The sequence below is a fragment of the Podarcis raffonei genome, chromosome 6 (genome assembly GCF_027172205.1).
Source record: "Podarcis raffonei isolate rPodRaf1 chromosome 6, rPodRaf1.pri, whole genome shotgun sequence".
In the NCBI taxonomy this organism is placed as follows: domain Eukaryota; kingdom Metazoa; phylum Chordata; class Lepidosauria; order Squamata; family Lacertidae; genus Podarcis; species Podarcis raffonei.
Window position 1 is genome coordinate 95,701,704 of NC_070607.1, and position 26,637 is coordinate 95,728,340.

Consider the following 26,637-nt stretch of genomic DNA (forward strand, 5'->3'; position numbering starts at 1 on the left):
AAATAAAATTTATTATTATTATTATTATTATTATTATTATTATTATTATTATTATCAACAACGCTGTCAATTTCCTTCATAATAACCGCTGGCCTCCACAGGCAGATATCATGGCGTGAAGGCAGGCAGAACTTTCCCTTTAACTGCCTGGCCAATATTTTTCTTACATTTTCCAATTCTTTCACAACCCCCTCCTCCCCCCCGCTTGCCCCCCCAATGCCTGCAACAGAGTTGTTTTTTCAGGACCAGAATCCAAAGAAAACAGGTCCCATTAAGTGCTTCCAGCTGGATTTATGAAAAACAGGCCTGCTTTGGAAGAGGAGCCTTGTGGCATGGGGGTCATGGGGACACGGGTCTTTTGGAGAGGCGGTCAGGGGGGGGAGAGAGCAGATGCTCCCCCTTCTCTGAGAAATCCTTCAGGTTCCCTGCAAAGCCACAATCAGGAAGCCCAGAGCCTCAGAGTTCAGCATGCATCGCTTCTCATTTTAAATGGACAGCGATGCAAACCTAGCCATAGCCAGAGACTTTCGGCACACTACAGATTTGTTCTCAGCTTGATGAAGAAGAGTTTGGATTTGATATCCCGCTTTATCACTACCCAAAGGAGTCTCAAAGCGGCTAACAATCTCCTTTCCCTTCCTCCCCCACAACAAACACTCTGTGAGGCGAGTGAGGCTGAGAGACTTCAGAGAAGTGTGAGTAGCCCAAGGTCACCCAGCAGCTGCATGTGGAAGAGCGGGGAAGCGAACCCGGTTCACCAGATTACGAGTCCACCGCTCATAACCACTACACCACACTGGCTCTGATGCGCCTCTTTAAGTGCCATGCCTTCCCACAAAGAACCCTGGGAGTTGAAGTTTAGTGTGGTTTGCAGGATTCTCCGTTAGAGGTCCCAAGCAACCCACCAACACCAAATCTGCACACCGATTAACCTCCAAATCCTGGAGTCTTTAGGGGTGAAAATGGCTCTACCTGGTCAAATCACTGGGGGTGTGGTATGCCCATGTTTTCAGGACTTATAGATGGTAAAGGTAAAGGGACCCCTGACCATTAGGCCCAGTTGTGCCCGACTCTGGGGTTGCGGCGCTCATCTTGCTTTATTGGCCGAGGGAGCCGGCGTACAGCTTCCGGGTCATGTGCCCAGCATGACTAAGCCACTTCTGGCGAACCAGAGCAGCTCACAGAAACGCCGTTTACCTTCCCGCCTGAGCGGTAACTATTTATCTACTTGCACCTTGACGTGCTTTCGAACTGCTAGGTTGGCAGGAGCAGGGACCGAGCAACGGGAGCTCACCCCGTCACGGGGATTCGAACTGCAAACCTTCTGATTGGCAAGTCCTAGGCTCTGTGGTTTAACCCACAGCGCCACCCGCGTCCCTACTTATAGATGGCCACCTTGCAAAACACAGGTGCAGGAGACAACCCTTTTATCGAATCACACAATTGTAGAGTAGGAAGGGTCCTCAACAATCACCATGTCTAACCTCCTGCAGTGCAGGAATGTCAACTAAAAGCTAAAAAAGCTAAAGGACCCCCAGACGGTTAAGTCCAGTAAAGGCGACTCTGGGGTTACGGCGCTCATCTCGCTTTCAGGCTGAGGGAGCCAGCGTTTGTCCACAGACAGCTTTCCGGGTCACATGGCCAGCAGGATTAAACCGCATCTGGCACAACGGGATACCATGATGGAAACTAGAGTGCATGGAAATGCCGTTTACCTTCCCTCCACAGTGGTACCTATTTATCTACTTGCGCTGGTGTGCTTTTGAACTGCTAGGTTGGCAGGAGCTGGGACAGAGCAACGGGAGCTCACCCCGTCGCGGGGATTCGAACCGCCGACCTTCTGATCGGCAAGCTCAAGAGGCTCAGTGTTTTAGACCACAGTGCTACCCGCGTCAACTACAGCATCTATGACAAATGGCCATTGAATTTACATTTAAAAACCTGTAATGAATTTGATTCTGTCACCTTCCGAGGGAGTCGGTTCACTGTCAAACAGCTCTTACTATAATAAAAATAGTAACAGTCACCACAACAAATGTATAAATTTCTTGATATTTTAGTGTGGCCCTTTGGAACTCCCTGCCTATTGATTCCAGGCAGGCACCTTCCCTGAATTCCTCCCAGTGCCTGGTAAAACATTTTTGTTTAGACAAGCCCACCCAGATATTTAGAAAGTTAATGCGAGTTTTAATCTGTTTCTAGTCTACTATTATTTTAATTTCCGCAAAGTTTTAAATTTGTGTTCATAATTTTTCTTATTGTCTTATCTGTTTTGTAAACCTCCTTAAGTTGTTTTCTTTTAAAAGCCTTTCAAGAAGTGTAGGAACTTTGTGGAATAAATAAAATAATAAATAACAGCAGACACCCTCACCTTAGCATTTGCTGAAATTTGCAATGCTGTGAAAATATTACAAATTTCATTTCAGCGAATCCGGCATTCTCGCCATAGCTGTCAACGTTCCCCCCTTTTTAAGGGAAATTCCCTTATTCCGAATAGGATTCCTCACAAGAAAAAGGAAAAGTTGACAGCTATGATTCTCACGCTGCCTGGTTCTGTGCCAGACACGATTCTGTGATAGCGAATCTAATGCAAGGATTTGTGAAACGCATGCAATCCTGACTCGGATCCGACCATTTGGCTCTTGAGGAAGAAAGGAGTCGTGGTCGTTGCTGGAGGCTCAGGCAGTAGTTCCTTGCTATTCTACCCCTGTGCTCTGTGTACATTTCGTCTTGCAAAGCGTTGCTGGGTCAGCCAGACTTTCCCAGTAGCTGCCTCCGGTGCAGCTGTGTACACAAAAGAGAGCAGCCAGACGTCCAGTATCAAGAAGATACTCTTCCAGAGGAACGTGGAAAGAGTCCTCAGCTTAATGTGGCTACGGACCTTCAAAGAGGGGCTACTATTTTCCATTGAGGGACTGCTCAGGGCCAGCTCAGAGCTAAAACGATTCTGAGGCTCAGGGCATGGATGCATTTAATTTCCCTGTCTCGCCGCCCAGCTTACTAACAGCAACATTACTAACAGCAACAAGTCCCAAGCCAAATTGGTAGGGGCAGTCTTGTGTACAGTGGATGCTCAGGTTGTGAACGTAATCCGTGCAGGAGGCACATTTGCAACCCGCAGCGGCACGTCTGTGCACATGCGGGTTGCGATTTGGCACTTCTGCAGATGCACAAAGCACAATTTAGCGCTTCTGAGCATGCACAAAGCGCAATTTAGCACTTCTGAGCATGCACGACTCCCGAAACCTGGAAGTAACCTGTTCCGGTACTTCTGGGTTTTGGCAGGTCCATAACCCAAAAAAACGCAACCTGAAACGTCTGTAACCCAAGGTATGACTGTACTTGTTAAACTCACACAGCTTTATTTTATCAGTGAGATTTATTACTATTACTATTATTATTATTATTATTATTATTATTATTATTATTATTAATTCAATTTATGCACCGCCCTATACCCAGAGGTCTCAGGGTGGTTCACAAACAAGACCACAACATATAAAACCAAACCAAAAGCAATAACCCAATTTAACCCCCCCAAAAGAACCACATTATAAAAGGGTGTTGGATGTAAATAAGATCAACCAAAGGCCTGGTTAAAAAGGAACGTTTTTGCCTGGCGCCAGGTGAACTTCCCTGGGGAGAGCATTCCACAGACAGGGAGCCACTGCAGAGAAGGCCCCGTTCTTGTGCTGCCACCCTCTGCAACTCTCAAGGAGGAGGCACACGAAGGAGGGCCTCAGAAGATGATCTCAGGGTCCAGGTAGGTTCATATGGAAAGAGGCGGTCCTTGAGGGATTGCGGTCCTGAGTTGCTTAAGGCTTTATAGGTCAAACCCAGCACTTTGAATTGGGCCCGGAAACTTAATTGGTAGCTAGTGCAGTGGGACCAGTATCAGTGTAATGTGCTCAAACCATCTTGCTCTGGGGAGCAACCTGGTCACCGAATTCTGCACTAGCTGAAGTTTCTGAACCGTCTTCAAAGGCAGCCCTATGTATAACCTGGTGTTTTTTTTTAAAAAAAGAAAAATAAATCACAAAGGTGAGCCTAATTAATTTGGCAGCTTTTTTTTAGAGGTAGTTGTAGGTAGGTGTGTGTGTGTGCGCGCGTGTGTGTGCACTGGTGAAATGAGTTAAATTATTTTTAATATGAGATCCAAACTGGCTGGTTTCAGAGATGCCGTCTTATGGCCAAAACATGCAATGTCAGAACATTGTAAAAAGAGCCCAGCTAGTGGATCGGGCCCATGGCCCATCTGGCCCGGCCTCCTGTTCCCACAGTGGCCAATGAGATGCCCTCATGAGAAACCAGCAAGCAGGATTTGAACACAAGACCCCTCTCCCCACCTGTGGTTCCCAGCAACTGGTATTCAGAAGCATTGCTGCCTCCAGCTAGTAGCCATCGATAGCCTCCTCCTCCTCCTCCAGGAATTTGTCTAATCCTCTTTTAAAGCCATCTAGGTTGGTGGCCCTCACTGCCTCCTGTGGAAGGGAGTTCCATAGTTTAACTCTGGGTGTGATGGCCTGGGACTCAGGCTCGGACTCGGAGCCGGAGGAGTCTCAGTCTGCACCGGATCCTTTGCCTCAGGCACCACCTGAACCAAGTCTGGGGCCTGATTCTGAAGAGCCCCAGTCTGCACAGGTTCCCCTGCAACAAGCACCAGCTGGGCCGAGTCCGGGGCCTGAGCCTGCCCTGGCTCCAGTTGCGGGGATTACCTCGTCGCCTTCAGCTGGGCCATCACTTACAGCTGCTCCACTACCGGTTGGGTCAGGGGAGGCTGAGGCGGCCTCTGGGTCTAGTAACCCACTGACGTCTCCCAAGCTGCAGAGACTAAGGTCGGAGAGAAGGAGAGACCTGAGTACTCGTAGGAGGAGTGCTTGCCTTTGGGCGAAACAGGGAGGTGAGTCGCCGGGGGATCAGGACTGGCCGCTACCCCAACAAAGATGAAAGGCTCTCGGACCCTGCCCCAGGTTGCGGGAGCAACATTGCTGTATGCTAGATCCTACCTGAGATCCTGTACCTGTCCTTGCCTGGTTTTCTGCCTCGTGTCCTGCCTTGGCCCTGCCAGACTGACTCATCACGGTACCCTTGGATTCGGGGCTGGACCTGGACCATGTTGCTCAGGTTACCCCCGGGCCCAGCACACTGGGCAGTGTAAGTAAGTGCTTCCTTTTACATGTTCAGAATCTTCCAACATTCGTCTCAATGGATGAATACTAGTGTTTATGAGGGAGGAAAACTGTATCAAACATATGTCGCAACAGGAGCGGGAAACCTGATTTTAAGAAATTGTATTACATTAAAGTAATTTGGTTGGCTCTGTAATAATTTGGGCAATTAATATAAATAATTGCAGAAAACTTTTCTCTGTCGATTTTCTCCATGCCACACATAATTTCATCAACATCCATTTGATTTAATTTCCCCAGGGCGCTGATTAACCCCTGGCATAAAGAGGCAGAGTCAGTTCCCCTCTGAAAGTCAGCCTATATCTGCATCTTTGCTTGTAAAAAAGCAAATTTTACGCAAATCCCTATGCCAGGACTGTACCCCGGGCCATTTAAGCAGCGCAACGCATCCTGCTCAAAATCTCCATTTTGAAGTGACCGTGGTGGAAAGCAGACTGAAGAGCGGGGGCTCACAAGCATTCACCCCCCCCTGCAACCTCCCATTCCATTTCTCATGAGAAGAAGGCCCAGAGATTCCTCCCCCTTTGCCGGGGAACTCAGTTCCTTCCAGTTGTCCACCGGATGCTATGGGACGCTCTCTGGTCCCAGCCCAATCAGGGATGGAGTTATTTGCAGGTCTGACGCAAGCAGCTGTAGCTTAGATGACAGACGAGAGGTCCAGCGGTCCTCTAGAGGGAAGACGACTTTTCTCCTCGCCATGGCTGTCTCCTATTTCGGAGGGAGTCAGCTGCCAAGAAAATAGTGGGGAGGAGGGAGAGGAGAGCTGCCCCCCCCGATAGATATTCCTAGCTCCTTCTCTGAATCAATCAGCTTACCTCCCTCCAGTTTGTTACAGGGGAAAATCTAGGTGCGAGGCTGCTCAGTCACCCAGCTCGTCGGGCAGAGCCCGCGGGTCCCTGTGGAATAAAGGAAGGAGCCCAGCCACCAAATAGCTGTAGACCAAAGTTTATTGTGCAACAGGTTCAAAGAGGAATTTTGAACCCCGAGGATGGGGTGACAAGGACTTTTAAAAGTTTCCCACCATATCCCAGAATACAGTTTGTACAGCATCTGTTATGTACTGAGTTGAAAAGGATCCAAAAGGCAGCAGTCTGATTGGTCCTAGAACAATAGGGTCCAAAATGCAGCAGTCTGATTGGTCCTAGAACAATAGGGTCCAGAATGCAGCAGTCTGATTGGTCCACAGGAGTCACCCAAACCAGCTCCAGGTGGAAGTGAATCCGCAACCTGATTGGCCTACAGGTGAATCCCGGAATTAGCCAATCACGTGGGGCCCATTGTGTAAATAATGTATATAAAGCAGACATTCTGGGGGAACTTCCATTCCTCCTCACCACTATGAGCTGAATAAAGAGCATGGAATCCACTCTTGACTCCGAGCATATTTCAGCATCATTGATGCATCATTGCTACATCACTGACATGTCACAAAAGGGGAGGGGTAAACGGGTTATACTAGTTTAACCTGGGCAAATATGTACAGACAAGTCCTTGGTACAAGATTAGCATAAGCAGACATGGCAGGGCAAGATTCAGGTATAAGATTAGCAGAGGCAAACACCTCTGAAGTCCCACCACCCAAAGTACAATAGAACTTCCTTTGCATGTCTGGCCCCTTGGCAAGTCCGGTGTTTCCTTGGCCAACAATCAGCTCAGCAATTGTCCCCTCTGGGAACTTCCTGGAGTCCTTTTTCAAGGGGAAAATAGCTTTGGAATGGAGGGAAATGGCAAAGGAGTTAATTTTATATTATTTTTAAAGCTAGGTAACTTCCCTGAGCTGTCAAGTTGAAAGGATACAATCAGGCATAATATTTGTAACATTTAACAACTTTAAAAATGTGCCCCCCCGTAATTTCCGTAACAACTTCAAATCTATCTTATCTATCTATCTATCTATCATCTATCTATCTATCTATCTATCTATCTATCTATCTATCTATCTATCATCTATCATCTATCTATCTATCTATCTATCTATCTATCTATCTATATCTATCATCTATCATCTATCTATCATCTATCTATCTATCTATCTATCTATCTATCATCTATCATCTATCTACAGAGACTGTACTTTTTGAGAATTCTAAGGAAAAACCATCTTCTGCAGAAACTGCTGCTTGCCTTCTATCACTGTGCCATTGAGAGTGTGCTCACTTATGGCTTATGTGTGTGGTACGGAAGCTGTACTACCCAGGACAGGATGGGGTTGTGCAGAGTTGTTAAGGCAGCAGAGAGCATTGTTGGCTGCCCACTCTCCACCTTAGAGCAGATTTATGCCACAAGGTGCCATAGGAAGGCACTGGACATAGTAAAAGATCCATCGCATCCTGGTCACTGTCTCTTCGAGCTCCTGCCGTCGGGACGGAGATACAGGACGATGAAGACAAGAACGAGCCGTCTTAAGAACAGCTTCTTCTCCAGAGCGATCTCGGCCCTGAATGGGAAGCCTGGACTTTGAAAGTCATCTAATCTTCCTTGCTGTACTATATTGTATTGTTTTAATTAGTGTTTTTATGGAGCAGTCAAGTAATTTTGTTGTCCCTGAGAGGGGGCAATGACAATAAAGATATTATTATTATTATTATTATTATTATTATTATTATTATTATTATCTATCATCTATCTATGTCAAGGTTGTGTCTCCAGTTCTTCACTTCCACTCTCATGAGAAAAAAAATGTGCAGGCCAATTGCTGGGTGAGAAATCAACTTATCCCCACCTCCCAATGGTCTTCTGGCCAATGACTGCAAAGGGCCAGGCTGATGGACGGGCATCTAACACATCTTTTGTCAAAAATTGCCTTCACACTCCATGATTCTCGCACCTTTTTCTCTAGGCAACACTTTCAAGATAAAAATTCGCTCGTGCCACACCAAAATTTTTTCATTGATAAGAAATGTGTTGGGAAACAAAAATAAAAAAAACTCCTAGCATTCATGACACAGAACATGACTACTTTATAATACGATCACGGGACATGCAGAAAGTATAAAACGATGCAGCTACATAAGAAAAAATGTATCACTCCCAAAATATAATCATAAGTACCTTAACTGTGTATAAAAACACAGTAAGAGGAATGAGCTCACTTTTGCAAATAAAAGAAATATTTTGATACTATGCCATACTGCACTGAAATGTAGATGTTTCTTTAATGGTCCTTGAATCTTCCTGCCACACTTGCCAGCCTCTCCTGCCACATCAGTGTGGCGCATCGCATGCCCTTTGAGAACCACTGCCATAAGACACACACACAAATTTGTTCTGTGATTCCTACATTGAGGGGGATGGACTACAGTCATACCTCACGTTACGTTTGCTTCATGTTACATTCTTTCAGGATACGTCCCGTGGCGACCCAGAAGTACCAGAAAGGGTTACTTCCAGGTTTCGCCGCTCACGCATGCGCAGAATCGCAACCCGCGGGTGAGCAGACGCGCCGCTGCGGGTTGCGCTCTTTTCATGTTGCGAACGGGCCTCTGGAATGGATCCCATTTGCAACCAGAGGTACCACTGTAGATAACTTTTGGGGTCCCTACCAACTACATTTCTATTATTCTTTTTTGTTGTGAACCGCCCTGAGGTCTACGGATGAAAGGTGGTATGCAAGTGTAATCAATGAGGGGTGCAGGTGGCGCTGTGGGTTAAACCACAGAACCTAGGACTTGCCGATCAGAAGGTCGGTGATTCGAATCCCCGCGACGGGGTGAGCTCCCGTTTCTCGGTCCCTGCTCCTGCCCACCTAGCAGTTTGAAAGCACGTCAAAGTGCAAGTAGATAAATAGGTACCGCTCCAGCGGGAAGGTAAACGACGTTTCCGTGCGCTGCTCTGGTTCGCCAGAAGTGGCTTAGTCATGCTGGACACGTGACCTGGAAGCTTTACGCCGGCTCCCTTGGCCAATAAAGCGAGATGAGCGCCGCAACCCCAGAGTCGGCCACGACTGGACCTAGTGGTCAGGGGTCCCTTTACCTTTACCTTTATGATTCTATGATTCTGTATTAGATCACTGGTATTTAAGTTTTCAGTTCTTTGGCATTGCCTGACATTGTCTGTGCAGAGTCCCCTCCCCCCCATCCGCCGCCCTTGCACATCAGCACATATAAATTGTTGCCTGCAAGTCTCCAAAAATCCCCCCGGGAGCTGAGTTTAGATGAGCCCCAGAAGCAAAGTTCCGGTAGCAAGATGAACCAGAGGACACTGGGAAACCACATCTTCCTGACCCTCCTCAACTCCCCGAGGTAGGATTAGTGATGGCCGGGGGGTGGTGTGGTGGAGAGGGACTGGTCATCGCGGGGGTGGAGGGAAGAATCATGCGACGTCCAATATTCACACACATCGTCTCCTTCAGGCCAGGCTATGAGTGAGTGCTCAGCGGGACAGGAAGGCACTCTGCACATGCTCAGTGGCTTCATTCCATCCAAGAGTACAGCTAAAAACCAGTTCTCTAGCCTCCTCCCTCGTAGACTGCAAATATTTCCAGATCTTTACTGTTTGGCTCTAGCAAATTATATCTCTTCCGTCCTCTCCAAAATGACAGCAACAGCTTTCTCTCTCTCTCAATCCCCACACACTGCAGTTCCCAAACTCTGTCATATTTCAGTGTGACCAAGAAAGAGAACCAAAGGAGCGGCTATGCCTATCAAGAGGTGTGGCCATGCAAATAGGCGCATGCTTAATTCTTAACGCCTGGAGTGAGAAGCAGCAGAAGAAAACCAGTGTCCCTGGGTGCATTTCCCCCCCTATATGAATGAAATTTCCATTCTCATGGGCACACCAGGCACTTCTGCATTTGGGAACACTGCTGTGGCAAAAAGAGAAAAACACGCCCCTCGTCCCTGACACAGAATTACCTCAGAGAAAAAGAGAACCTGAGAATTGTAGAGTTGGAAGGGACCCCACCCCCCAGCCATCTGGTCCAACCCCTTGCAATGCAGGAATTGTGGGAATGTTCAGGGATGCAGGAGAGGATATATTGTTTGGTTATAGCCTTTCCAACTTGTGTTAACAAGTTCACAATTTAGCAGAGTAACATTCCCCCTTTTAAACCTGCAGCGGATGCGTTTGCTCAGGCTCGCCAAAGCCTCTATAATAACTGTTCTGGTATTTCCCCCTTATTCCCTCATAAAAGATAAGACACGACAGAGTCTTCTGTAAAAGTATAAAAAGAGTTTCCTCACATATCATTCTGTTCACAATGGGATCCCAGAAGGCAGACTTAGCTCAGAAAAGTAACATATACCTAGAAACTATCTAGAAGACAGTCCCTTTGTCCTCAAAGAGCATCTTTGGCTAAGCAGATGTTGCTTCTTCAATGCATGTAGTCAAAAATTAGAGAGATGGCTGCCCTGCCCTGTGCTTTTGTCGTTACCTGCACAGGTGAGGCCACGCCCACCTCTAGTCACATGCAGAGGAAGTCTGTCCCAGCCCAGAAGGAAACAGGAAGTTTACCTGCTGGCTGGAGAAACATTCCTCCCCACGTGTAAACATGTTCACTCTAGGAATGTTGTACTTGACTGCTCTTGTGTTTCACATTCCACAGGAATCTCAACTAAATCATCCATGACAGATGGCCACCCAACCTCTGCTTAAAAACCTGAAGGAAGGCCCGTCACTTTCCAAGGGAGTCTGACAGATCTCACTGCCGGAAAATTTCTCCTCATGTTTAGTTGGAATCTCCTTCCTTGCAGTTTGAATCCATTGGTTCGGACATGGCCCTGACTGGCCTGGATCCTGTGGAAATTGCATGTGGGGGTACAGTATGTATTAGAAGCTGCCATGTACAGAGTCAGACCCTTGGTCCACCGAGTTCAGTATTGCCTACATGGACTGGCAACAGTTCTTCAAGGCTTCGGATAAGGATCTCTCCAAGCCCTTTGGGGTTTGAACTTTGGAGCTTCTGTAGGTAGTGCAGATGGGACGCGGGTGGCGCTGTGGGTTAAACCACAGAGCCTAGGACTTGCCGATCAGAAGGTCAGTGGTTCGAATCCCTGTGACGGGGTGAGCTCCCGTTGCTCAGTCCCTGCTCCTGCCCACCTAGCAATTTGAAAGCACGTCAAAGTGCAAGTAGATAAATAGGTACCACTCCAGCGGGAAGGTTCGCCAGAAGCGGCTTAGTCATGCTGGCCACATGACCCGGAAGCTGTACGCCGGCTCCCTCAGCCAATAAAGCGAGATAAGCGCCACAACCCCAGAGTCGGCCACGATTGGACCTAATGGTCAGGGGTTCCTTTACCTTTAGGTAGGGCAGATGGTCTAACTCTGAGCCATGAACCTTCCCCTTTCTCTATGGCATGCAATGGTGTGCTGGGCTGCCTTGTAACACACAAGACTGAGTTGGCTCAGTTGGTAGAGCATGAGACTTTTAACCCCAGGGCTGTGGGTTCAAGCCCCATATTGGGGAAAAGATTCCTGCATTGCAAGGGGTTGGAATAGACGACTCCTATGGTCTTTTCCAACTCTGAATCTATGATACTTCTATGCAGCGCTATTTTTCTAGGGAAAAGGGGCCAGAATGCCTCCCTCATTCTCTTAGAACGGCAATGGTGCCCACCTGAGAGGTGCCGGAACTCGTGAGTTGTGGCCGAAAAAAACCTCTGCTTCTATGAAACTTCTAAGGCTGTCCATCCATCAAAATGATGGCCATTTTGCTGCTGACCGGGGTAATATCTCCACCAAGCCCTCACCTGTCACACCTGGGTATTTGTGCATGCTGGGTGTTCCTTCTGTAAACACATGAGATGTAACCGGCTGTACGTTTGAAAAAATAATATATAATAATTATTATTATATAATATATTATAATTATATTATAAAAGATAATATTCATTGTATTGAATTGTAGATTTCAACAGAAGTTGCTCATAAAGTTCAACGACAAAGGTAGAAGAACCAGCAGATCAGTTCATTCTCTAATCTTCTACATTTTTCGTTGAACTTTATGAGCTACTTCTATTGAAATCTACAATTCAATACAGTGGTACCTCAGGTTAAGTACTTAATTCGTTCCGGAGGTCTGTACTTAACCTGAAACTGTTCTTAACCTGAAGCACCACTTTAGCTAATGGGGCCTCCTGCTGCTCCCGTGCCGCCGGAGCGCGATTTCTGTTCTCATCCTGAAGCAAAGTTCTTAACCTGAAGCACTATTTCTGGGTTAGCGGAGTCTGTAACCTGTAGCGTATGTAACCTGAAGCGTATGTGACCTGAGGTACCACTGTAAAAGGAATAGTATATATTATTTTTTCAAACGTACAGCTGGTTACGTCTTGCGAGTTTATTGAATATGTTTCACGTAACCAGAGGTCTGTTGTTGTTTTGTGGGTGTTCCTTCTGAGCAAGAAAAACTGTCTGCGCCGCACCAATGCGCTGAAATTCCAGCGAGTTAAAATTAAGTAGGTGCGTCTTTCTCCAGAGGTTGACAAACCCACCTGTATTTCCATGACCTGGAAGTAAGGAAAAAGCTTCCTTGGGTGCCTGGAGGTGCTTCTGACTCAGGACCATAGAATTGTAGAGTTGCAAGGGACCCTCAAGGATCATCCAGCCCAACCCCCTGCGATATAGGGGTCACAGCTAATGAATTCCTGACAGATGGGCATCCATCCTCTGCTTCAAAACCTCCATAGAAGGACAGCCTGCCGTCTTCCCAGGCAGTGAGGCGAGTGACTTTTTGCATGCCTCCTCAAAAGTTAGAACCACCTCTTCATTCATTTCACAAGTGGGAAACTGAGGCTGAGAGGGATCCTCAGCATCGGCAAGAGAGCTCAGGGCTCCTTGCATTTTGCCCCAGAACCTTTTATGCAATACTAGGCCTCGCTGTATAGTTAAAGCTATGGTTTTCCCCAATAGTGATGTATGGAAGTGAGAGCTGGACCATAAAGAAGGCTGATTATGGTGCTGGAGGAGACTCTTGAGAGTCCCATGGACTGCAAGAAGATCAAACCTCTCCATTCTGAAGGAAATCAGCCCTGAGTGCTCACTGGAAGGACAGATCGTGAAGCTGAGGCTCCAATACTTTGGCCACCTCATGAGAAGAGAAGACTCCCTGGAAAAAACCCTGATGTTGGGAAAGATGGAGGGCACAAGGAGAAGGGGACGACAGAGGACGAGATGGTGGGCCTCGCTGATCCCAAACAAGCTTCCGTCCAAGAACTGCCGAATGAGTGTGCAATAGCTCCTGAGCACGTGCAGAGCATCTTTTGCCGTTGAGCCAAAGGCTGATGTCTAGGCTCAGGCATGGGCAGGCTTGATCCACAGCATCTCTTCCCGTTTGGGGCTTCCATCCTCCACCCTCACCCCCCCGAAGACCCTCCCTTCCCCCTTACCTTCAGCAGCCACTGGGTGTTGTTTTCCAAGACCCTCTCCAACTGCTGGACCCGTTGAGTGGACTGGTCATCACTCCACAGCAAAGGGCCGGCTGGCGAATCCCTCTGCAGCGTGTTGACGTTGAAGGTCTCCCCGGGGTGCTGGCAGGGTTGGGGGTCAGCTTCTGGCAAGACGAAGGTGTAACTGCAGCGCCCGTTCTGAACCCGGTGAGACCTCCTGCGGATGCCCCCCTCAGCCGCCCTCCGCTGGCTGCCCACTGCCCAGGAAGCCGCGACCACCAAGAAACCCAAGGCCCCGACGTTGAGATTTGCAACCGTCCACATGGCTGAGCACGGAGTGGGTGGGTCTCGCCGAGTCCCAGGCCACCCACCACCCCTTGCACCGATCCAGCACCCAGTTGGTATTCTCAGGCTGTAGAAGCTGCTAGTCAGAACTCCCTTGGGTGCTGGTTCCGGAGACCCAGCTGGAGTGAAGCCTCCAAAAGGCTCTGCCCGTTCCTCAACACACACTGAAATCCTGCAAAATCTCGACTTCCTCTCACCCTGCCCCTCCTCCTCCTCTTCTCATTTTAACATTCTCCACCCCCCCTCCAAGACTCTTTCTTTTATCATTATGCTGGCTCCAGTAACAATATTGGCCGGCCGGACATTTTTCATTTTTTTAAAAAGAGAAGTTTGATGCGTTTTCCCCCTCCTTCGTCTCCCTATCCCAGTACAAGAGCTCAAGTTTCAGAAACAGGAGGTTTTTTCCATACACATAACCAAGCCGACGGCTCTCCCAAGGGCTTTGCGCAGATCTTAGCAACGCTCTGTGGTTTGATTTGCATCCTGTCTGCTCTCTATCATTTTATAATCGATAGGCCAAAGGGCAAGTGAGGGGGTGGAGAGGCTGCTCCAGCAAGCCATGCTGCCATGGACGTGGCAGAGAAAGTGTGGCATTGTATCTGAAGATTGTCACAGATATGTTGCTCTGTTCTACCTCCCCTGTTGGAGGCAAGGACCTTGGGAAGCACAAAGTTTAACTGTGGAACTCATTGCCACAGGAGACAGTGAGGGCCACCAACTTTAAAACAGGACTGGGCAAATGCATGGAGGAAGAAAGGGTCATCACTGGCCACTAGCTATGATGGCTGTGCTCAGAGGCAGCAGTGCTTCTGAATGCCAGTTGCTGCAAACCACAGGAGTTGCTCTTGGGTTCGAATCCAGTATACCTGAAGGAGCGTCTCCACCTCCATCATTCTGCCCAGACACTGAGGTCCAGCACCAAGGGCCTTCTGGCAGTTCCCTCACTGCGAGAAGCCAAGTTACAGGGAACCGGGCAGAGGGCCTTCTCGGTGGTGGCGCCCGCCCTGTGGAACGCCCTCCCACCAGATGTCAGCAACTACCAGTCTTTTAGAAGACATCTGAAGGCAGCCCTGTTTAGGGAAGCTTTTAATGTTTAATAGGTTATTGTATTTAAATATTCTGTTGGAAGCCGCCCAGAGTGGCTGGGGAAGCCCAGCCAGATGGCCGGGGTATAAATAATAAATTATTATTATTATTATAATTATCTTACTTGCAGGTTCCCCACAGGAATCTGGTTGGCCACTGTGAGAAAAAGATGCTAGATAGGTCATTGGCCTGATCCAGCAGGCTTTTCTTATATTCTTACATCATCGAGCCAAAGAAGTGAGCCACTTCTTTGAGATCTGTCAGGGTGCCTTGCTCCAAAGGATTTTGTAAATATTTGCTTCCTGACTCCCTGGTGGGAGCTCTTTGTCCAAAGTCTGATCCTGATACCTGCCAATCCAAGTGTTTGGAAAGAGAGGCCTTGGAGAAGGAAAGGCACACCCAGACTCCTGTCACTGTGGGTTGGTGTGCTGCGCCCGGGGGTTAACCTGAGCAACGTGGTCCAGGTCCGGTCCCGAACCCAAGGATTATGCGAGGAATCAGTCCAACAGGGCCAAGGCAGGAAACTAGGCAAGGTCAGGGACAGGGTCTCAGGCAGGATCTAGCATGCAGCAATGTTGCTCCCGCAACCTGGGCCAGGGTCCGACAGCCTTTTATCTTTGTCAGGGTAACAGCTGGTCCTGATTCCCCCGGTGACTCACCTCCCTGTCTCACCCAAAGGCGAGCACTCCTCCTGCGAGTACTCAGGTCTCTCCTTCTCTCAGACCGTAGTCTCTGCAGCTCAGGAGACGTCGGTGGGTTACTAGACCCAGAGGCCGCCTCAGCCTCTCCTGACCCAACCGTTAGTGGAGCAGCTGTAAGTGATGGCCCAGCTGGAGGCAACAAGGGAATCCCCGCATCTGGAGCCAGGGCAGGCTCAGGCCCCGGACTCGGCCCAGCTGGTGCTTGTTGCATGGGAACATGTGCAGACTGGGGCTTTTCAGACTCAGGCCCCAGACCTGGTTCAGGTGATGCCTGAGGCAAAGGATCCGGTGCATGACTGAGACTCCTCTGGTTCCGAGTCCAAGCCCGAGTCCCAGGCCATCACAGCTGGCTTGAAGAAACAGCATTTTGTCGTTTGAAAGAGATAGGAGGCAGAGCGAATGGGCTGAAGGCACCGCAGGAATGTAGGGACCACAGCCTCTCTCTAGACGGCTGATATGGTACCCAATTTGGCCCAGGCGCCTTGTACAAATGCCTTGCTCTATCTGAAGTGTGCAAACTCCAAAAGATGGCCCTGGTTTGGTTGTTCCGGAAAGTTCAGATCAGATAGGATCGTCTCTGAATGCAAACTGCCTTGAACCTCTCCCATTTCACCCTTTCACTGTTTTTTCACCCCAGATTCTTCTTCAGTTGCACACCCTGCTCGTTCTTTCTGCCTCTTAGCCTTGCACCAGTTCTCTAGTCAGAGGCTCCTTGGTTGCAAGAGCATGGCACCCTGGCCCCGTTCTAGGAGGCAAAGCAGACAGCAAGCCTCTGAAGCAAAGAGTGTTTCTTTCTTAGCAACCCTCTGCTCTTCATGCCATAACTCAGCAAATCCTTCTCTGATCAGTACCAGCTGTGACCTTGCTGGGTTCAGCTGAGCCGCATTCAGATTAGATTCAGGGATTCCTCCTTCTCTGTGGTCTATTTATAACGTCCCAGGGAAATGAGTCAGGACTCTCCTGCAAACCTTTCTCACATCAAGGGATATTCTCTCTCAAGCCACAAAGGATTTGGAGTCCTTGAGATTACTTCTGAGACTTCTTGAATAGGATGGGGGAGTCCGTTTGATTTGCATTTAAAGGCAAACCTGCCTGAGTCCCACTTTCTGAAAAGAGACACAAACAAAAACACAGCTGTCTGTTGAAATTTGCACATTCCCGAATTTTGCAATGCAGTTCTCTGGCTCTTTGAAATATGCTCAGAGTTGAGAGTGGATTTCATGTTCTTTATTCAGCTCATAGTGGTGAGGAGGAATGGAAGTTCCCCCAGAATGTCTGCTTTATATACATTATTTACACAATGGGCCCCACGTGATTGGCTAATTCTGGGATTCACCTGTAGGCCAATCAGGTTGCGGATTCACTTCCACCTGGAGCTGGATTGGGTGGCTCCTGAGGACCAGTCAGACTGCTGCATTCTGGACTCTATTGTTCTAGGACCAATCAGACTGCTGCATTCTGGACCCTATTGTTCTAGGACCAATCAGACTGCTGCCTTTTGAATCCTATTCAACTCAGTACATAACATAACCACAGATGCTAGGATAAGTGTGCATATATATGCATGTATTAGTGAAAACAACACAGAAAAATGCATTGCATTGGGCCAAATTGCTTTGCAAACATTTGTGTATAAGACAAATTGCCCACAACCAAGTTCGTTAGCATTAAGGAACATACCGGTGAGAAGCATTCACTTTGGTGCCATTTTAATTTTGGGTATGGATTATTCTCGTGCATTGAGCACCAGCCTGTTACTATATGAATTTATCTGTCATTTCAAATTATATCCTGTCCTTCCTCCCAAAGCGGGAGAGAAAGAGACACGTTTTGTTGGATACAAACCCATGACTAGGGGGCAACTCTGGAAACCTAATGGAGAAGCGAGATCTGTTGGGGGTGTTAATGCTGTGAGCCCCTCCTCCTACGCTCAGGTTGTATATGTGTGTAAATGAAACCACATATCCGAAAGACACCACAGTCTCCACATACTTTCATTCCAAGGAAACAAAACCTGGGTAAGCACCTCAAACGCCTGGGGTCTGTCACCCCTGGGAGACTGGGGCAGTATGGACAATAAAATTAAGGACGAGAAAGAGCTGTGAAGCAGCTTGGGCTCAATAATTCACACACACACAAAAACAAAGCGAGATGATCTCAGGAATTGCAACCTTCCTCCTGAGCCTTAGATCCTGAATCTCAGGGGTGGAATCTTAGTGATAATGGGTAGATCCTACTTGATTTTTAAAAAGAGCCAAAGTTGTTTACGAGAAAGATAAATCAGTAAAATCATCAGTAAGAATTAGAAGCAATAATTTAAGACTTCTGTTAAAATAAAGATCAAGGGACCCCTGACCATTAGGTCCAGTCATGGCCAACTCTGGGGTTGCGGTGCTCATCTCGCTTTATTGGCCGAGGGAGCCGGCGTTTGTCCGCAGACAGCTTCCGGGTCATGTGGCCAGCATGACTAAGCCGCTTCTGGCGAACCAGAGCAGCGCATGGAAACGCCGTTTACCTTCCCGCTGGAGCGGTACCTATTTATCTACTTGCACTTTGAGGTGGTTTAACCCACAGCGCCACCCACGCCCCTTCTGTTAAAATAACTGTAGACTAAAAACAGATTACTGAAATTTCTCCACACTTCTTATTAGGGTCATGTTTTCTGGACCATCTTTGTGGCAAGTGATCTTGTGCTGCACACTCCTTGCAGTTAAAATAATTCCATAATCCCAGAGATGGAAAGGCTTTTGTTTTGAGAGATTTTGCTCTGTTGTCAGTCAACAAATGAAAAATGGTTCTACTATAGCTGGCTTTCAAACTTAGTTGATTACTCTAGAAGGAATTGGTAACCGGTTTTTCCATCCACCCCTCTTCTACAGACTTCAGGCCTGGCCACCAAGCCCGGGACATGATTAACGGCAGTCGCAGTTCTCGGTGCCAGGCCAAGCTTGTTTTCGAGCGCATCCCCAGGGAAGCTGAAGAGGCCCTCTTTGCACAACAGTGTGTTGCCAACCATAACACCAGAGAGAGAGAGAGAGAGAGAGAGAGAGAGAGAGAGAGAGAGAACAAGAACCAGTGGCCTCCCATTTCTGGGGACCCCAAACTCTTCTTGTGCATTGTCTCAAGACTACCTGTTTATTGAGCATTCATCATCACTTGCTAGTGCAAAGTTATATTATATGTAGTCTTGAAAGACCTACACTGGCTCCCAGTACGTTTCCAAGCACAATTCAAAGAGTTGGTGCTGACCTTGAAAGCCCTAAACGGCCTCGGTCCAGTATATCTGAAGGAGCGTCTCCACCCCCATTGTTCAGCCCGGACACTGAGGTCCAGTGCCAAGGGTCTTCTGGTGGTTTCCTCGCTGTGAGAAGTCAAATTACAGGGAATCAGGCAGAGGGCCTTCTCGGTAGTGGCGCCCTCCCTGTGAAACACCCTCCCACCAGATGTCAAAGAGAAAAACAACTACCAGACTTTTAGAAGACATCTGAAGGCAGCCCTGTTTAGGGAAGCTTTAAATGTTTAATAGACTACAGTGGTACCTTGGGTTAAGTACTTAATTCGTTCCAGAGGTCCGTTCTTAACCTGAAACTGTTCTTAACCTGAAGCACCACTTGAAGAAGAAGAAGAAGAAGAGGAGTTTGGATTTGATATCCCGCCTTTCACTCTCTTTAAGGAGTCTCAAAGCGGCTAACATTCTCCTTTCCCTTCCTCCCCCACAACAAACACTCTGTGAGGTGAGTGGGGCTGAAAGACTTCAAAGAAGTGTGACTGGCCCAAGGTCACCCAGCAGCTGCAGGTGGAGGAGCGGAGACGCGAACCCGGTTCCCCAGATTATGAGGCTACCGCTCTTAACCACTACACCACACTGGCTAATGGGGCCTCCCACTGCTGCTGCGCGGCTGGAGCACAATTCTGTTCTCATCCTGAAGCAAAGTTCTTAACCTGAAGCACTCTTTCTGGGTTAGTGGAGTCTGTAACCTGAAGCGTATGTAACCTGAAGCGTATGTAAACCGAGGTACCACTGTATTGTATTTTAATATTCTGTTGGAAGCCGCCCAGAGTGGCTGGGGAAACCCAGGCAGATGGGCGGGGTATAAATTCTTCTTCTTCTTCTTCTTCTTCTTCTTCTTCTTCTTCTTCTTCTTCTTCTTCTTGTAATATTTATTGTTATTGTTGTTGTTATTATTATTATTATCTGAGTGGGGGGTGCTTGTGTAATCTCACGGTATACAAGTTGTACAAGTGACAATAAAGTATTTCAGTAATATATTGCTGAAGGAATGAAATGTCCCTATTTTCATTGCAGGAATGTTGGTGAAAATCGCAGAGCCCAGGCAGGTTCATAGGGGAGAATTCGGTCCTTCAGATAGCCTGGGCCAAACCTTCTTATGGATAGGGAATATTCTGCAATGTCTTGCAGCACAGCTAAGGTTCTACAACGTGGTTTATTGCCTTCTTCTCATTATTCAAACCCAAGGTGATGCATTGCTTAGGTCCAAACAACGCAAGAGAGACTCTTCGCATTTCTAGTCCTTGTCAGAGATGTCGCAAGAGAAACTAGGAGGAATTCTCCCTTTCGCCCTGCCAGGCACCCTGGGCCCGTGCCAGCTGGGCAAATAAACATCCCAGCCGGCTCTGTTTACATGTTGAGCGGGATCGCTCCTTTGAGATGCTGCCCTTTGGCCTGCAGTTGGGATGGGAACTAGACCAGCTTTTCCTGCGTCCTAATGGAAACGGGAACGCGTGATGCAAACCCAGTCCACGTTAGGCCAATGGGGCAGGCTTGTGAAGCCCCACTTTGCCCCTCCTGGGAAGCAACTGTGATGCTGCTGCCACTCTTGGGAGGCTATTGCTGCAGCCCCACAGAATCGTAGAGTTGGAATGGGTCCCAATGAGTTATCCAGTCTAACCTCCTGCAATGCTGGAATCACAGCTAAAGAATCCCGCTGTTTTTCTTCAAGCCTGCAAGAAATACTTGGTTTTATACTGGAACCCACAGGTCAAATAACCAGACCAGGTGCAAAACAAGGGGGTGGAACCCTGGAAACCCCCAGGATGGAGAAAACGAGGCATTTCCACCACATATGTAGGGATGTCAGCTCAGTAGCATCCCAGATGCTGAAATTTCAGGACACAAAGCTGAGACCTGGGGCGGGGGGGGGGCATGGCATTGTCACTAGTAGAGGCCATTGGTGATGTTGTTGTGACGATCCCCTGATGACGTCATTGGCTGGGCCCTGGAGACGGAGGTTAATTGGGAGAGGGGAGCGGACAGAGTGTCTATGCCAGGGGTCAGCAAACTTTTCCAGACCTTGTGGGGTGGGGGCGGACTATATTTTGAAAAGAAAAAAACCCAGAGATGCATTTGAAATAAAAGCACACATTCTGCTCATGTAAAAACCGCCAGGTAGGCCCCACAAATAACCCAGAGATGCATTTTGAAGAAAAGGACACTTTCTACTCATGTAAAAACAGGCTGATTTCCGGACCGTCCATGGGCCAGATTTAGAAGGTGATTGGGCTGGATCTGGCCCCTGGGCCTTAGTTTGCCTACCCATGGTCTATATCAGTGGTTCTCAACCTGTGGGTCCCCAGATGTTGTTGGACTACAACTCCCATCATCCCTGAGCTCTGGCCTTGCTAGCTAGGGATGATGGGAGTTATAGTTCAACAACATCTGGGGACCCACAGGTTGAGGAAGGCTGGTCTATATGCTATACTTTGCAGGCATCTCCTGCTGAGCTGAAGCTTGCAAGGAGCAGGCATGGCCTGTTATCATCATAGTTATTGCTGTTACTGCTATTATTACGACTAAAGGCCATATTGTTCACCTGGACATCCATACTCTCCAACCTGCCACCTTGAGAGAGCCAGGTGAACCTGGCAACCCAACACACCAGTGCATCATTTTGCCTTCCCTCCGTTGACTTGCCCACCAATTGAAAGGGATGGTTCTGAGAGCTTGTATTCTGTCCTAATCGAGCCACACCTGGAGAATCACATCTGGTTCTGAGCACTGCAGTGCTATAAAGGAGGAGAATCCTGCCAAAGGCTAAAGCCACGATCATTTTGTTTCCTCTGTCCAGTTCTCGGCACCACAATTTAAGAAGGATATTGACAAGCTGGAATGTGTGCAGAGGAGGGCAACCAAGATGATGAAGGGGGCTGAAACCAATATACCTGAAGGAGCATCTCCACCTCCATCATTCTGCCCGGACACTGAGGTCCAGCGCCGAGGCCCAACGCTGACTTTTAGAAGACATCTGAAAGCAGCCCTGTTTAGGGAAGCTTTTAATGTTTGACGGACTACTGTATTTTAATATTGTGTTGGAAGCTGCCCAGCGTGGCTGGGGAAATCCAGCCAGATGGGCAGGGTATAAATAATTTATTATTATTATTATTATTATTATTATTATTATTATTATTATTAGAGCCATATGTAAAGGGCTGTCACGTGGAAGGTGGAGCAAACTTGTTTTCTCCTGCTCTGGAGGGTAGGACCCAAATCAATGGATTCAAGTTGCAAGGAAGGAAATTCCGACTAAATATTAGGAAGAACTTAAGACAGTAAGAGATGTTTGACAGTGGAGCGGTCTCCTTCAGGAGGTGGTGAACTTTCCTTCCTTGGTGGTTTTTAAGCAGAGGTTGAATGGCCATCTCTTGTGGATGCCTTAGCTGAGATTCCTGCCTTGCAGGGGGTTGAACCAGATGTGACTTGGGGTCCCTTCGAACTCTACAATTCTACGATTCCATGATTCTACGAATGTCGGTGTTGGGGGTTATGGATGGGAGAAGGCTTTTGCATTCCTGTTGGTTCCTTTGTCAGTCTCCTGCAACCTGGTGCCTCCAGATGTTTCGGGCTACAACCAGCATCCATCAGAATGTGGTCAATAGACAGGGATGGTGGGAGCTGTAGTCCAACTGCACCAGGAGGGCCACATGTTCCCTATCCCTGGCTTAATCCTCCTCCAAATAAGCAAGGCACAACCTTGATGGCAGAAAGTGAGGAGGAATTAAAGAACCTTTTAATGAGGGTGAAAGAGGAGAGCGCAAAATATGGTCTGAAGCTCAACATCAAAAAAACGAAGATCATGGCCACTGGGCCCATCACCTCCTGGCAAATAGAAGGGGAAGAAATGGAGGCAGTGAGAGATTTTACTTTCTTGGGCTCCATGATCACTGCAGATGGTGACAACAGTCACAAAATTAAAAGACGCCTGCTTCTTGGGAGAAAAGTAATGACAAACCTAGACAGCATCTTAAAAAGCAGAGACATCACCTTGCCAACAAAGGGCCGTATAGTTAAAGCCATGGTTTTCCCAGTAGTGATGTATGGAAGTGAGAGCTGGACCATAAAGAAGGCTGATTGCCGAAGAATGGATGCTTTTGAATTATGGTGCTGGAGGAGACTCTTGAGAGTCCCATGGACTGCAAGAAGATCAAACCTATCCTTTCTGAAGGAAATCAGCCCTGAGTGCTCACTGGAAGGACAGATTGTGAAGCTGAGGCTCCAATACTTTGGCCACCTCAGGAGAAGAGAAGACTCCCCGGAAAAGACCCTGATGTTGGGAAAGATGGAGGGCACAAGGAGAAGGGGACGACGGAGCTACCAGCATGAGTTTGACCAAACTGCGGGAGGCAGTGGAAGACAGAAGTGCCTGGCATGCTCTGGTCCATGGGGTCACGAAGAGTCGGACACAAATAAACAACTAAACAACAACAACAACATATAATGCACACATTCAGAAGTTTGGGTTTTTTTTAAAAAAGAACGTTTTTATTGGAAAGCAAACAAGTCAGACAGCTGCCCTGCTTGTGAAAGTGATACAAGCAATATACAAAACCGTAGCAGTTGTGGATTTTGCGTTTCACTTGCATTCACTAGAAGGCAACAGCCGAAATTGTATTAAATGCAAGAACGGAGTACCAGCCATCCTCTACTCTGTAGCGCCCCCAAGTGGTAGCTGCAAAAAATGTGTATGTAAAAACAAAACAAAAAAACAACAACAAAAATATCCCTTTCCTTGGAAAACTTTTCTTTTAAGATGTGGTTGTGTCCATCTTCCATGCAATCACATTTGTTTTTTTCAGCCTAAGTCTCGACAAGGTTTCAAACGGAGGTTGCTATTTACAATGCATCTTTTTTAAAACAAAAACAAAAATACATTTAAAACAAAATTGAAGAAATAAATCTATATGACGAAGAGCATTTTAAATACATTGACATTCTACAAATAAATTCTCTATATTATATATATATATTTATTTATTATTCATAGCAACAATAAAATGTAATTTGCTTTCATCCAGAATCACAGGAACCTATCCAAAAATCTGCATCTTGCTGAAGAAATGTACCTATGTAGGCTTACAGTGCAAGTTTTCTCAAAGGCAAGTAACTAAAATAAAGTAAAGGGGGTAGATGGTTGGGGTTTTGGACCCTCCACAAACCCTCAGCTGGACAACATAAAGTGGGAAGGGGGAGAGGATTTCTTTCTTAAGTATAAAAATTAAGCTGATACTTAGCCACGAGTTCACTATGTAGACTCAGTTCCAAGATGCAGATCGGGGGCTGAATGTGGTGCTATTTTGTACTTCCCCCCCTTTCCCTTTCACCCCACCCCTCACTTTCCGCAGTTTGTGTAACCTCTAGGCTGATGAAGAGTTCTGTGGAACTCAAAAGCTCACGCCACTTTTGTGACGTATTGCTTAGTTATCCCAATAAAGGTCTTGCTCAGCTGTGGGTTTCAAAGGTCGTTCTCCTTCGCCACTTATAGAGCAATGTTGATTCCTTCGTTTTTCCTGTAGAACTAACAGGATTTCTCCACTGGGAAGTTCCTCCCTGTTTGGGCCTTGTGGAAAACCATCGCTGCTATAGGTTTTAGTCATGCAGGAGAGCTTCCTGTGTGTTGTGTCCACTATATTTTCAGAGAAATGCAACCCCTAGGGCCCAGGTTATTTTTCAAATCTATAGTTTTGTAGCAGGAAGGATTACGGCTATGGGACTGATTTAGCAAATGCACTCTCTCTCACTCGCTCTCGCTCCCTCTTGAAAATTTTGACTTGGAAAGTCTGCAATGCCATTGTAGCAGATGGTAGACAGAGGCACAGCTCAGCTCCAACTACAGGATAAATCCTCATGACCTGTCTGCACAAACTGGGTTGGGTTATTTCTCTTCTGGGCCCTGTCCTGGGGTATTTCAGGAGCTGGAGTCACTTCCAGGAGTTCTCTGGCAAGAGAGTTGTCCTTTCTTGACTCTCCATGCTTGTTGAATCCAAAGTGAGCCCCGATCATAGCTGTCAAACTTCCCTTTTTTTGAGGGAAATTCCCTTATTCCAGTACCATTTCCTGCTGCTATCCCAGATTGTTAGATATCCTGTAGACTGTCCCCGGGACAGGTGAGGCTGCTGATCCCTCATTTTTGAGAACTGGGCCAAAACAAACAAGATGAATTTTAACAGGGAGAAATGTAAAGTATTGCACTTGGGCAAAAAAAATGAGAGGCACAAATACAAGATGGGTGACACCTGGCTTGAGAGCACTACATGTGAAAAGGATCTAGGAGTCTTGGTTGACCACAAACTTGACATGAGCCAACAGTGTGACGCGGCAGCTAAAAAAGCCAATGCAATTCTGGGCTGCATCAATAGGAGTATAGCATCTAGATCAAGGGAAGTAATAGTGCCACTGTATTCTGCTCTGGTCAGACCTCACCTGGAGTACTGTGTCCAGTTCTGGGCACCACAGTTCAAGAAGGACACTGACAAACTGGAACGTGTCCAGAGGAGGGCAACCAAAATGGTCAAAGGCCTGGAAACGATGCCTTATGAGGAACGGCTAAGGGAGCTGGGCATGTTTAGCCTGGAGAAGAGGAGGTTAAGGGGTGATATGATAGCCATGTTCAAATATATAAAAGGATATTGCATAGAGGAGGGAGAAAGATTGTTTTCTGCTGCTCCAGAGAAGCGGACACGGAGCAATGGATCCAAACTGCAGGAAAGAAGATTCCACCTAAACATTAGGAAGAACTTCCTGACAGTAAGAGCTGTTTGACAGTGGAATTTGCTGCCAAGGAGTGTGGTGGAGTCTCCTTCTTTGGAGGTCTTTAAGCAGAGGCTTGACAACCATATGTCAGGAGTGCTCTGATGGTGTTTCCTGCTTGGCAGGGGGTTGGACTCGATGGCCCTTGTGGTCTCTTCCAACTCTATGATTCTATGATCCCTTATTTTCAAATTTGAAAGTTGACAGCTATGGCCCCGATGGCTCGGCTCCAGGTGAAGTTAGTTGCCCTTAGTTCCCACTGAAATTGATGAGACGTAAGTCGTTCAGTGGCGGAGCAAGCCGATTGGGCGCCTGGGGCTGTGTGCATGCCCTGTGCCCAGGGGCAGGGCCAGCTACCCGTGGGGTGGGGCTAGTTGCCCGCAGGGTCTCCGAGTCGTCTGCCTGCCTCCTCCCACTCAGCTGCCCCACAGCTGAGTGGAAGGCCACAGGTGGAGAGTTTGGGACAGCACAGAGCCTGCGGGCACCCAAGCCACCGCGTCACTCCCAGGAAAGATGTGTGGCTTGGGTGCGCTGCAGGCCCCGCGGTGAGTGCTGCCGGCGTTTTGTCACCCCCCTCAGTGGTGACACCTGGGGCAGTCCGCCCCCACCGCACCCTCCTTCCTCCGCCCCTGAAGTCGTTATGGCCAACTTGTCCCATTGATTTCAATGAGCCCTAACTTCAGCCAATCTAGCCTGCATCCAGCCCATTGAATAGTGCCGTTCGGGCTGTAGCCTTAGAGCACCAATTGCTCAGACCCCAAATCCTCCCCCATCCTCCCCCCGTACAGTGGTATGCATTCATTCCATAACAAATTATAAAATGCACCAAAATTAAGCCAATAGCTCGTAAATGCCAATAGGGTTGGGTAAAACTAGGTTCATGACTGATATCCCATATGCACTCGTTTCTCATGTGTCATTCAGGATTATCTGGAAAGTTCCCGCAGTAGAAG

The 26,637-nt window shown here is 47.7% G+C and overlaps 1 protein-coding gene across 1 annotated transcript in view; it reads right to left on the reverse strand.

Moving 5' to 3' along the window:
* ANGPT4 (angiopoietin 4) overlaps positions 1-14,207 on the reverse strand; it is a 46,145-nt gene extending 31,938 nt beyond the window's left edge. Inside the window, exon 1 of the mRNA XM_053394628.1 lies at positions 13,511-14,207. Coding sequence (XP_053250603.1) covers positions 13,511-13,834 — 324 coding nt within the window. The 5' untranslated portion in view covers positions 13,835-14,207. The remainder of the gene's footprint in view (positions 1-13,510) is intronic.
* Between the last annotated feature and the right edge of the window lie 12,430 nt (positions 14,208-26,637).